This window comes from Triticum aestivum, chromosome 4D (assembly GCF_018294505.1).
Source record: "Triticum aestivum cultivar Chinese Spring chromosome 4D, IWGSC CS RefSeq v2.1, whole genome shotgun sequence".
Lineage (NCBI taxonomy): Eukaryota > Viridiplantae > Streptophyta > Magnoliopsida > Poales > Poaceae > Triticum > Triticum aestivum.
The window spans coordinates 121,400,522-121,412,950 of record NC_057805.1 but is presented as its reverse complement, the minus strand read 5'-3'; the positions used below and the strand labels follow the sequence as shown (position 1 = coordinate 121,412,950).

Below are 12,429 nucleotides of genomic sequence, written 5' to 3'. Positions count from 1 at the left end.
GACTAGGGCCTGACTAGAGTGGCAGCAACGTTCAACGCACCGGGGTCGCCACAATGATTTGATCTTGATGGGAGCGGAAGCGGAAAGGAACGCCGCGCTGGTGGCTGGTGCGGGCGCATCTCCGTCATGTGACCTGACTAAATTTGTACGCGAGTAGCCGTGCATATGCGCCTGCGTGGAAAATGGGCGACATCCAAACGTGATGGACGCACATGGAATACAAAGCATACGCAAGTGCAACCAGCAATTGATGCATGATGCGGACAACATATTATCCCTACACTACATATACTAGTATAGGATGCATGTGTTGGGTTTGATGAGATCCGGGACGATTTTATTTAGGAGTAAATTATTATTATTATTATTATTATTATTATTTCGGAACAATAATAGATTAAATTAATTTATATCCTTTTTTGCGGGGGGAATTGATTTTGGTCCTCCGCTCCGACGAATGAGCTAGCGTTGCCTTGTACGTCCTACCTCATTCTGTGGAGTGACTGATCACAAGACTCGTTCTCTCCCTTCCATTTCCCTCTTCCCGCTGTCAACCAAGCAAAACCCAAAAACGCGGCCCATCGATGCATGGTGTGCCGCCGCGCGTTTTCTCCGATCGATTGAATTTGCGCCAGCTGATTTGGATCGGACAACGAAATTAGCACTTGGAGTGAACTGTTGAGTTGATCCTGCCGGACCCGATCAAGGAATGGCGAGCCGATTTGGATCCATCCGGACCCCATCGAATATTGCTAGCATTTGATTGAAGATTTGAAGTGAACTGCTGAGTTGAGTTGAGTTCTACATCCGGCCGGGCCCGATCGATCAACCGATCAAGGAATGGCGGCCATGATGGAGGAGGAGGTGCCGGATCAGATGGGCATCGACGACCAGAGTGCCCACCAGATTGGCGTCGGTACGTACGTACACGCATCCAATCGCACTCCCTTTCTCTCTCTCTCTTTCCGTCATTTCCGATTATCCTTCATAATCATGCCGATCGATCTCTGCGTTTTTCCATTTCTGATTTCTTTTGCGCGCATGCATGCACATATCTTCTTCCTTGTATTGTGCTATCTGCCTATCTCATACAGTAATATGTGGACCATTCTAGTACAGCCGCATAATATTATTTTGTAGTGGTGGACACAGGGACGACCTCCAGGCCTGACCCTCCTAAGATCAGAGATGTAGTGCTAATTTGCTGATGAACAGTGCAACACTTTTTTTTAAACGGAGCACAGTGCAAATTTTGGTGATTATTCTTTTTACGGCGAGAGCTTTCGATCTATTCATCGGCGGTACAAAGAACATCAGAAGTAACAAAAATTATACACATATCCGTATACCAAGTGACAACTGCAAACATTGGAGCAAGAAGAAGGTGCGACGACGTCATCACCACTCATTCAAAGGAGCGGGGAAATCAATAAACAGTCGGGAAGTCATCGTTTTAAGGCGCCAAAGGACCAATGCATCAGAACAACAACCGTCGCCAATAAGGAGACATGTGGATCGGAAGGATCCAATGTATAGACACACGAACACAAACGAACAGAGACCGATCCACACGGATCCACCGGTAACAAACACTGATCGAATCCTGCGAGATCCGCCAGAGACACACCTCCACACGCCCTCCGACGAAACGATATGCATTGCCGGGACGGGGGCTAGGTAGGGAGAACCTTATTCAATCTTCAGAAAGCGTCTCCAACCGTCTTGCCTACCTAGGTAGGATACAAACCCTTCAAACTAAAAAAAATACCTAAAAACGAAGTCTGAGCCAGGGCCGATATCGGAAAATAATTCTATACGACCTGGTCTCACGCTTCATCTCATAAGACCCACGCTAGAAGATGTCACGTGTACTTCACCAATCTTGATGCAGTCCTTCTTCCTCGATCCTCCTTCCCGAACTTCACTCCTCCAGCGTCCATCCCCATGAAAGCTAGCCATCTAGTGCACCGACGGGCATGCCGGATTGCTTGGGCTTCATCAATTAAACATCAAATCTCAAAACAGCAGAGACAAAATACAGGCATATACACATTGGACACATTCAATTCAATGGCTATGGTGTATTGGTAGCGGCTATGGAAGTGATTCCACCAATCTCTTGCCCTGTAGCGGGCTGTCAGAGGTGAGACCGGCGGCTCATAGTGAGGAGCAGTTGCACCTAATGCGGCGACAGTTAATCAGCTCGAGGCACGACGGACAGATGATTTGTATACAAGCAATAGAAGCTTGTCTCACAGGTTCGGATGTCATAGCAGTCATCGCGGGTGGATCTGCGTATGTCTACTCAACTTGATGAGTGAACTAGGAACGGCTGTGAGCCACCATTCCGGTAGACACAGGAAATAAATTGCAAGGAGGATTGGGGAAGAAGGGGTGCATCAAGGTTGGTGAAGTACACGTGGCATCCTCTAGCGAGGGTCTTACAAGATGAAGCGTGAGAGCAGGTCGTATAGGATTATTTTCCACTGATATCCACCATGGCTCCATGGACCTAAGACTGCCGAAGACAAGGCAGACGTTGGTGGCACCGACGGAAAGTGGGGAAACCCTATACGCGTGCGTCCTAGTCTCTCTTGGGGGAGGAGAAAAACGTTTTCATGTATGACTTCTCGGCTATCAAAACGAGCCCGCTAAATTGGTGATTATTTATGTCCCTGTTAAAATCCAATTTCCCAATGACTTGGTTCTTCCTAATCTGTTTTAGCAGCATTCAACTCCACTGATACAATTTTAATGGCTCCGCCACTTGTTGTCTTTAGCACATTTTTTTTGTTTCTGACAAAAATGATTTGTGTCATGGATCTTTGGTCCAAGCGCAAGGGACAGCAACTGAACCTATAAATCTTCTCGAGAGAGTAGAGTCTACTTTAATATCTTCTAGCAGCAGTGGTTATTAGTCTACAAAAGCAGATTGGATCCTCCTTTTTTACGAATCGAAACAAATAAACAAATTAGACCTGTGACGCGTGGCAACGGATGCGGCATGATTTTCAAAAAGTGAGTACAGGTACGCCAGCCTACTACTCCTACCAGAAATGAAAATGGGCATAATCAATAATAGTTGGGCTGGATCAGTCGGCCCGTTTTGTTAGCACGCTAGTCCCATCCGTCTTTCTTTCTTTCTTCTTCCTTCCGGGAGCTCCTTTTTGAATTCTTGGATCGAAAGTGCGCTTTAGATTCCCACCAAAGTCGATGATTAGATAGACTAGCGTGTACACAAGTCCACACACTGTATGTATAAAAAGGTTCTTTGAGATGCACTCCAACCTTTTTTCTACGACTTTTTTGGAGACGAAATGGAATATCTCCTTCACGTACAGCCGCATGGAACGGTTTCTATATCCAATTAATAATTGGTTTATGTAGATGCATGTCGATAATCACCTAGAGCATGCGCAAACAGTATGACTTTTACAGTAGTTTCCAAGAAGGGCGGGACCGAGAGAAAAAGAAGAGAGTGAGAGCTGGTCCTGAGCCTAACCGGTACTACTACTACGTCACCAGAGGACAGACAAGTGAATAGTAGTACTGGTCCCTAGGATAGCTCATTTGATCCTCCATCACAATTCACAAGTGGCCTGCTCGACCGCCCCATACTCGGGGTAGGGGATCCTCAGCATGCCCATTCTCCTCCTTGGGGCAAGCCAAGACATCACAAGTACCGGGCGTGCCCAGTATACGATGAGGAAGACGGCGCCACGCTGCCACAGCGGGAGGACATTAGTGTTGTATTGTACTCCCTCCGACCGGAAATATTTGTTATCAAAATGAATAAAAGAAGATATATTTTAGTTCTAGATACTTCTTTTTATCAATTTTGATGACAAGTATTTTCGGACGGAGGGAGTACCACGGTATTTGCACCATCCTGAAAAATAATTCACGGTGAAGGCATCTTTAAAGCGGACTCACAAACACCCCGCGACCGTTTGGACTGCACGGTCCGAACGTGTTTAGCCATCCAACACGGGGCCTATATCAGCCTGCCGAGCGATCAAGACGCATTTTTTCTCGTAAACCCCAGAAAAAATTAGGAGGAAGGGGGCTTTGCGGAAGTCCGGACAGCAGCCACTTTGGACTCTGGCACCCACGGCCCACCCAAAAACCCCACCAAAATCATTCCCGGACCGCACGCCTCCATCCTCCCATCTCTCCTTTCATTTTTCTCTCTTGCCTTCACTGCTGCTCCAACTGCCCCCCTCCCCACACCCCCCCTGTTGGAGCTCGACAAGTCTGTCACCTTCAACGGTACACCCGGGCTGCACAGAGCTTCTCCTTCGCGGCCGTTCCACATCTCTGCTCCGATCGCCGCGCAGGTACCATCTGCTCCTACGATACTCACCGTGCCCGGCAACTGTTCAGTGAAATGTTCGTGCTAAGTCCCTTCTTCTTTGAAGAAATGGATTCGGATATGGAGTAAATATATGAGCACTATGTTGAGTCGTCCGACGAGGAGGACTACACCGATGAGACGACGATGATGCAGGCGGTCCTTGCAGACACGGAGCGTGCGGAGGAGCATGTTCTCGATTTTAAGGGATCGATCAAGGGTCATCGAGTCCTCAACCGCAATAGGGTGCGCAACCATTTGACGCTAATGGACAACTACTTTGCCCCGATGCCTTCTTCGCTGACAATTTTCGCCGGCCCTTTCGGATGCACAATAATATCTTCAATCGTCTCTACGATGGCATCTCTTCCTTTGATGACTACTTCATCTTGAAGAAGGACTCCGTGGGAAGGATTGAGTTCTTTGGTTACCATAAGTGCAGACTGCATTGCGGATACTTGCATATGGCACGACCGTTGATTTGTGGGACAAGTACCTACGGATGTTTGAGAGCAAATGCGGAGATGCCATTTTTAGGTTTACAAGTGTCGTAGTCGATGTGTTTGGACCTCGGTACCCAAGAGAACCGACTGTGGCAGACACCTAGAGGATCTGGGCAATCTTGGAAGCAAGAGGGTGGCCAGGTTTGCTCGGATCAATTGACTGCATGCATTGAAAAAATGGAAGAATTGCCCAAAAGTTTTAAAGGGCAATATCAGGATCATGTTAAGGAGCCTACCATCATTCTTGAAGCAGTTGCATCACATGATTTTTGGATTTGGCATGCCCGGGTCTCACAATGACATCAATGTGCTGCAACTATCATCATTGTTTGCTAGGTTGACCGAAATAAAAGTTCCTCCTTGCCACTATATTGTCAATGGGCATGAGTACAACATGGGTTACTATCTGGTTGATGACATCTATCTTCTGTGAGCTACCTTTGTCAACACCATCTCTAATCTAATTGGCCAGAAAAAGTCTCACTTTGCCTAAAAACAAAAAAGCAACTAGAAAGGATGTTGAGAGGGCATTTAGAGTTCTGCAGGTAGGTTTTGCAGTTATCTGTGGACCTACTAAATAATAAGATCCAGAGACCTTGTGTGACGTGATGATCTATTGTGTGATCATGCAGAACATGATCGTGGAAGATGAGGGTGGGGATGCTGCCGCAGCTCTTGAATTTGAGAACATGGGTGGTCCTGTCAAAATTCCATACCAGAATTCAGTCGCATTTGAAGAGTTTATTCAAATGCATCAACAAATTCGGCATCGAGCAACTCACGAGCAATTGAAGGAAGATCTGTTTAAGCATCTGCGAGCGGTTAAAGAGAACAAAATATTGAAGTGTAGTATTTAAACTTTTTAAAGCTTGAACTATTGGTGCATTTGAACATTTAAACTATTTTATACTATATGGTTATTAAAGCGTGTGGACTTTAAGAAAAAATTGAGGCCAGATGTATACGGGTAGTTTGGGTGACAAACTTCCGCTTTCGTGTCCGGAGACTAATCCCCTGATGTGATGCGTGTCCGTTTTGCGGTGCCCTAAAGGTTTGAATTATTTGACACATACCGCACGGGTTTTAGCTATAGGCCCGCGCGTACTACATATACGTACAAGCACAGTGTCGTCGATGGTGATAAAAAGCGTAATTATGTAGCGTGACGCGACGGGGGTGTATGGCTGGATGCGTCGACCTAATTACGCAAGAGGCACAAGGCAATTTGTGCTAGCCCAAGCCTATCGTGTAAAGGAGTAGCACACAACACATACACATACACATTAGCATATCGGTATATATATGATAGAATTAGAATGGGATGATGTTGACGAGCAGTTGAACCATGTGCACACGCAGACATTTTATCCTTTCCATTTTCTCCAGCTCTTGGAGATAAGACGAGAGCTCCCCCCATTTTCCATTTTCTCCTTGCTAGGCTTGGACCTTGGAGATAAGAAGAGCCTGATTTCCCGAAAAGAAAAGAGAAGGGTGGTCCGGCTTGAGTCGATGGCAAGTTGGTGATGGAGTTTGGTTTGTTTGTTTCCATGTTGGTTTGGCGTGCAGTTGGGTGGCGGTATGCATGCCCACGAATGGAATCAAGGCGTCGCAATTGGAGGTTGATCCGATGGGATCCCCTTTTGCATAACACGCCGCTGTGTAGACTCCAAGTGCGCATCTCTTTGCTTTCTTTCATGTGATTGTGACTAATTATGGGACAAAAAGGGGCCGTGAATTTTGCAACTCCTCTCCACCCAGATGGCTGCGTACACATACTACTACGTGTGCGCGTGGAAAACGTAAAACGTGACGGAAAACAAAGCAAGGCCGGGACCGCAGATCAAAGCAACTAGTTGAATGAATGATGAAACGCACACGCAGAAAAATAGAGGTGCAAGCGGGCGTGTTTGCAGGCAATACCACATTATAAATATCGTGAATAATTAATAAAATGGGTGCATGCATCTTTCAGATACAGAGACCGAGAATCATCCTCTTTTTAAAACATAAAAATAAAAATAAATGTCGTGAATTTTACATAACGAAGCAAGATATCACTAGTATAAATGTAGTGTTAATTTTACAGTTAATGATTGATGAGCTTTGCAGGAGGAAAACGTGATGGAAACACAAATCCAGGCAGGATCGTCCCTAAAAAGAAATCAAGCCAGGATTGAGGATCAGAGTAATTAATTGAAGGACGCGGCGCACATGAAATACGTAGTAGTACAATAATATATTAATTGTTGACCAGGAAATCAGTCCTAGTCGATGACTCCCGTCCCCTATAAGAGACCCCCTCCCCCTCCCTCCTGCTAGCTGTGATTCTCCTCCATTCAGTTCATTCATAGTCCCTTCCCGGCCATTTCTCGGTCATCTACTAGCACCGCTCTTGCTATATATATATATATCTCTACCAAACGAAACCAAACCCATCGATCGATCGCCTGCCTTCCTTCCAGCATATACATCGACAGACGGTCGAAGAAGATGGCCATGCCGCCGGCGGAGAAGGTGATCATGGTGGACGCCAACCCCTCCAAGAACGGGCACGGGGACAAGCTTGATGACCTGCCTGTCGCCGATGAAACCTCACACCAGATTGGCGTTGGTACGCTCCCTCCCTCCTTCTGAATCCCTTTTCTTAGACAGAAAAAAGAGGAAGCTCCTGTTCTTGTTCTTGTTCTTGTTCATCTTCTTGTTTTTGTCCTCTTTGATCGATCATTCTTAGGTTCCAACCGCACAAGCCAGCTACATGACAACAATCTATCTATCTATCTATCCATCCATCCATCTATACCTATGACGAGCGCTCCCTCCTTGACTATACTACGGCCTTGTTTGTTGTTGCAGCCATTTCAGACTTTAATCGAGGGAAGCTAGCGTCCATCCGTCCATCCATGCATCCTTTGACCATCTCTCCCAGGCTTGCGTCCACCGCATCGTCCGTTGTAGCTAGAGGAAGGGATAGTGACAATATAGGAGTATACGTAGTATATATAATGCCAGCATCAGCTGTGTCCTTGTCGTGTACCACACTAGTGCAGTGCGGTGCCATGGTCAAATTAACACACATGGGTTCAGTTGATGCCTTTTTTTAAACTGTAGTAACTCAAAAGGTTTCAGCCATGTTGTTTGGGTTCCACCAAGTTATACAAACTACCACTACTGTGGTACTGTAACTGTGTTTCATGTGTAGTGCTAGTATTTTTTCCTCGGTTTGCTTGCACGTGCGAATTTCTTGGCTGTCGGGTAGTAGTACGATGCATGGGAGATGCACGATGTGTACTTGCACAAGGGATCTGAATATTTTCGCCTGTTTGGAATCCCTGAAGTAATATGTGTGTGATGGAATTTTGTCAGATCCATGGTACCAGGTGGCGTTCGTGCTGACCACCGGGGTGAACAGCGCCTACGTGCTGGGCTACTCCGGCTCGCTGATGGTCCCGCTGGGCTGGGTGGGCGGCACCGTGGGCCTCCTCCTGGCCGCCGCCGTGTCCATGTACGCCAACACGCTGCTGGGCCGCCTCCACCTGCTCGGCGGCAAGCGTCACATCAGGTACAGGGACCTCGCCGGCCACATCTACGGGCCCAACATGTACAAGATCACCTGGGCGATGCAGTACGTCAACCTCTTCATGATCAACACAGGCTTCATCATAATAGCAGGGCAAGCACTCAAGGTACTACGTTGATCGACTCGTATATCTAATCTAATACTGAGTGATTGTCAGTGTCTCTAACTGACTGACTGGCTGACTGACTGACACGGTGGATAAAAAAAAATGGACGTGCAGGCACTGTATTTGCTGGTGAGTGCCGACGGGGCTATGAAGCTGCCCTACTGCATCGCGGTGTCCGGGTTCGTGTGCGCGCTCTTCGCCTTCGGGATCCCGTACCTGTCGGCCCTGAGGATCTGGCTGGGCTTCTCCACGATCTTCAGCCTCACCTACATCTTTGCGGCCTGCGTGCTGTCGCTCAAGGACGGCTTCCGCACGCCGCCTCGGGACTACAGCATCCAAGGAGACCCGTCGAGCAGGGTGTTCACCACCATCGGCGCGGCGGCGAGCCTGGTGTTCGCCTACAACACCGGCATGCTGCCGGAGATCCAGGCCACCGTGCAGGCACCCGTGGTGAAGAACATTGAGAAGGCGCTGTGGTTCCAGTTCACCGCCGGCTCCGTGCCCCTTTACGCCATCATAGTCATCGGCTACTGGGCCTACGGCAACCAGACCACCACCTACCTGCTCAACAACGTCACTGGGCCCGTGTGGATCAAGGCAGTTGCCAACCTCGCTGCCTTCCTCCAGACAGTCATAGCACTACACGTAAGTCTTCTTCTCTTTTCTTGTTTTTGTTTTTGTTTCTGTTTTTCAGTTCAGGATGCAATTTCAATCATCAATCCGTTAATTGGACATGCAGATCTTCGCGTCGCCCATGTACGAGTACCTGGACACCCGGTTCGGGAGCAAGGTGGGAGGCCCGTTCGCGATGCACAACGTGATCTTCAGGGTCGGGGTGAGGGGAGGGTACCTGGCCGTCAACACGCTCATGGCGGCGGCGCTGCCCTTCCTGGGGGACTTCATGAGCCTCACGGGGGCGCTCAGCACGTTCCCGCTCACCTTCGTGCTCGCCAACCACATGTACCTCGTCGCCAACAGGCAGCGCCTCTCCTCGCTGCAGAAGTCGTGGCACTGGCTCAACATCGTCTTCTTCACCGTCCTCTCCATCACCGCCGCCATCGCCGCGCTCAGGCTCATCGCCCGCGACTCCAAAACATACCATATCTTCGCCGATGTCTGACTTTCTTTCTTTCACTCTCCAGCAAGCTGCTTCTCTGAGGAGTGAGGATAGTTTCCCTTCATCGACGCAACTAGCCGCATGATGTAGCATGCCTTACCTTCATTTAGCGCTTCCATTAACTATTGTGCGTGTGTGTGTGTGTTAGCGGCAACAATAGCTAGCCAACTACTCCTACTACTACTACTAGTACACAAGAGTGTTGTCGCATAGTACTGAGCTGTTACTGAAAATGGCCTAGCGTAGTTTTGGCTTACGTACGCCTTTGAACAACCAAAGTCGTGAGCAAAAACAGATTAGGAATTTGGAATAAGTTCTGTGTGTGCGTGCTTTGAGAAATCACCATGGAAACGAATATTCGGTGACGCCAGCCACACATTTAAGGTCCACATTTGCTTTACAGAAAGCAGGGGAGGGCCTGTGGTATCATCATGTTATTGTCTACAAGAATGGGCTTTTGCATTGAGTCAACGGTCCAGCCCATACGTATGATCAGCATTAGCCCATGGATGTTTTAGAATCAATAGCTTTAAGAAAATGAGCTGGGAGCTTTATCTTTTTGAGTTGGACTAAAGCAGGGTAAAGAATCCACTTATTCTTGAGCTTTATAAGTCGGGTTTGCCAAGTCCGACTGTAGACGCTCCCAACACTCGTCCTCGATAATTATATTGTGCAAAGTGACACAACATGTCATCAACTGTCATAAAGTCTCGGGTTCCCACATCATTGCAGCTTCATGAATAATACACCAACGAGCTATTATTGAATGACCTAACTTAGTTTTGGCTTGACGTGCCTTTGACCAAGCAAAGTCGTGAGCAAAAACAGATTAGGAATTTGGAATAAGTACTATGTACTTGAGAAATCAGCATGGAAACAAATATTCGGTGACGCAAACTACACATTTAAGGTCTACATTTGCTTTACAGAAAGCCAGGGAGGGACTGTAGTCTAAGTAGCGCTATGTCTCACATATAGTGAGACCTAGCATGCTCTCGCGTCAGGCGCCTCCTTAAATGGGCCGGCTCGGGCACACAGGATGCCACGGCCACGTTTTCTGTTCTTTTCCATGTTTTTCATTTTCATTTTTCCTTTATTTTTATTACTTTGGTTTATACTTCCAAATATTCTAAATAAACATATCAAAAATAGCTTTACATAAAATATTTGAAAATAAATGTTAACCAAGAATTTGAAACATGTTAAATGTGTATAAAGAAAATGTTTCTCATGTATAAGAAAAATGTATAAAAAAATATACATTGGTTGTAAAAAAAGTTGATCATTTGTTTAAAATTTTTTAATGAAGCATCTGAAGAAATGTTGAACAAGTTTTTAGAAAATGGTAATAAAGCATTAAAAATGTCAAACTTGTATTTGAAAAATGTTAATCAAGCATTTGAAAATATTAAAATATGCAGAAAAAAATATTGATCATGTATTAAGAAATATTAATCTTGTATTTGAATTTTTTTTAAATATGTATAAAAATGTTGATCATGTATTCAGAAGCATTCAAAATATGCCTACAAAGAAAATGTTTCCCATGTATATAAAAACATACATGTGAAAAAAGTTATTCATGTATTTAGAAAATGTTAATCAAGCATTTGAAAAACATGTTTAACAAGTATTGGAAAAATTTTAATTAAGCATTTGAATATTTTTTAATGTGTATAGAAAAAATGTTGACCATGAATTGACCATAAAATCAAGTATTTAGAAAATATTAATCAAGCATTCAACAACGTTAAAAATATATTATCCATGTAATAAAAAATAATAATCTTTTATTTTAATAATATTAATCAAGCATTTGAAAGTGTTTAAAATATGTATCAAAAAAATGTCGCATATGTATTAAAAATGTTAAACGTGTATTAGAAAAAAAATTGACGTATACGAAAAATGTAGAATGAAAACCAAAAGAAGCAAAGAAAAAACAATGAAAACTAAAAAAGAAACCAAGACAATAGAAAACGAATAAGAAAACCAAAGAAACAAGTGTAAAAAGAATGGAAAATAGTGGAAACCGATAAAGAAACAAAGAAAAGAAACATTGCGTACCAAGAAAGAAACAAAAAATGAAGAAAAAGAAGATAAATGAGAAGGAAAAGAAAACTCGATGAAGACCATAAACAAAAACACATTAAAAAGAAAGAATCCAAAGAAAATCGATGAAGAAAGAGGAAAAAAGAAAACCGAGGAAAAACAACGAAAATGGAAGAAAGAAACAAAGAAAATAAAAAAAGCTAGTGAAAAACAAAGGAAAAACAAAGAAAAACCCGGGGAAACCCTAGAAAAATGAAGAAACCCAAAGTTATATCAAAGAATAAAGAAAATCCAAAGAAAACTGGTTAAAAAACAAAAAAGAATCAAAGAAAAAGGCAATAAACCAGAGCAAGAGTGAACATATAACGAACAAACTACAGTGAGCAAATAACTTCAATAATGGCCTGGTTAGTTGGCGATGCGTCTGAGGCGAGAGGTCGATATATCTCGTTATAGCTTATGGCTCTCCCACTGTGGTCTGATCATGTTATCGTGTACAAGAATGGGCTTTTCCATTGAATCAATGGTCCAGACCATATGTATAACAAGCACTAGCCCATCAACATTTTAGAATCAAAAAATAGCTTTAAGAAAAATGAGCTGGAGCTTTATCTTTTTTCCTGAAATAGAGTTGTATTAATTAAGTAGCGAAAATATAGTTCGTACAATCACGCAAGGCCATCCTCAACACGCAGTTTGTGATGATTGTAACAGCAGCAGCAA

General features: G+C 44.8%; 1 protein-coding gene across 2 annotated transcripts; it reads left to right on the top strand.

Annotated features, from left to right (window-relative positions):
- The first annotated feature begins 531 nt into the window (after positions 1–531).
- Positions 532–10,030, top strand: LOC123096729 (probable proline transporter 2). 2 transcript variants are annotated; one of them, XM_044518491.1, is made up of 4 exons: positions 532–916; positions 8,218–8,537; positions 8,652–9,182; positions 9,277–10,030. In XM_044518491.1, the coding sequence occupies exons 1-4, from the start codon at positions 841–843 to the stop codon at positions 9,655–9,657; spliced, it is 1,308 nt and encodes a 435-aa protein (XP_044374426.1). In that variant the 5' UTR covers positions 532–840; the 3' UTR covers positions 9,658–10,030. The 2 variants fall into 2 exon arrangements, with proteins under 2 accessions (XP_044374426.1, XP_044374425.1); XM_044518490.1 differs by lacking the exon at positions 532–916 and adding an exon at positions 7,161–7,465.
- The last annotated feature ends 2,399 nt before the right edge of the window (positions 10,031–12,429 follow it).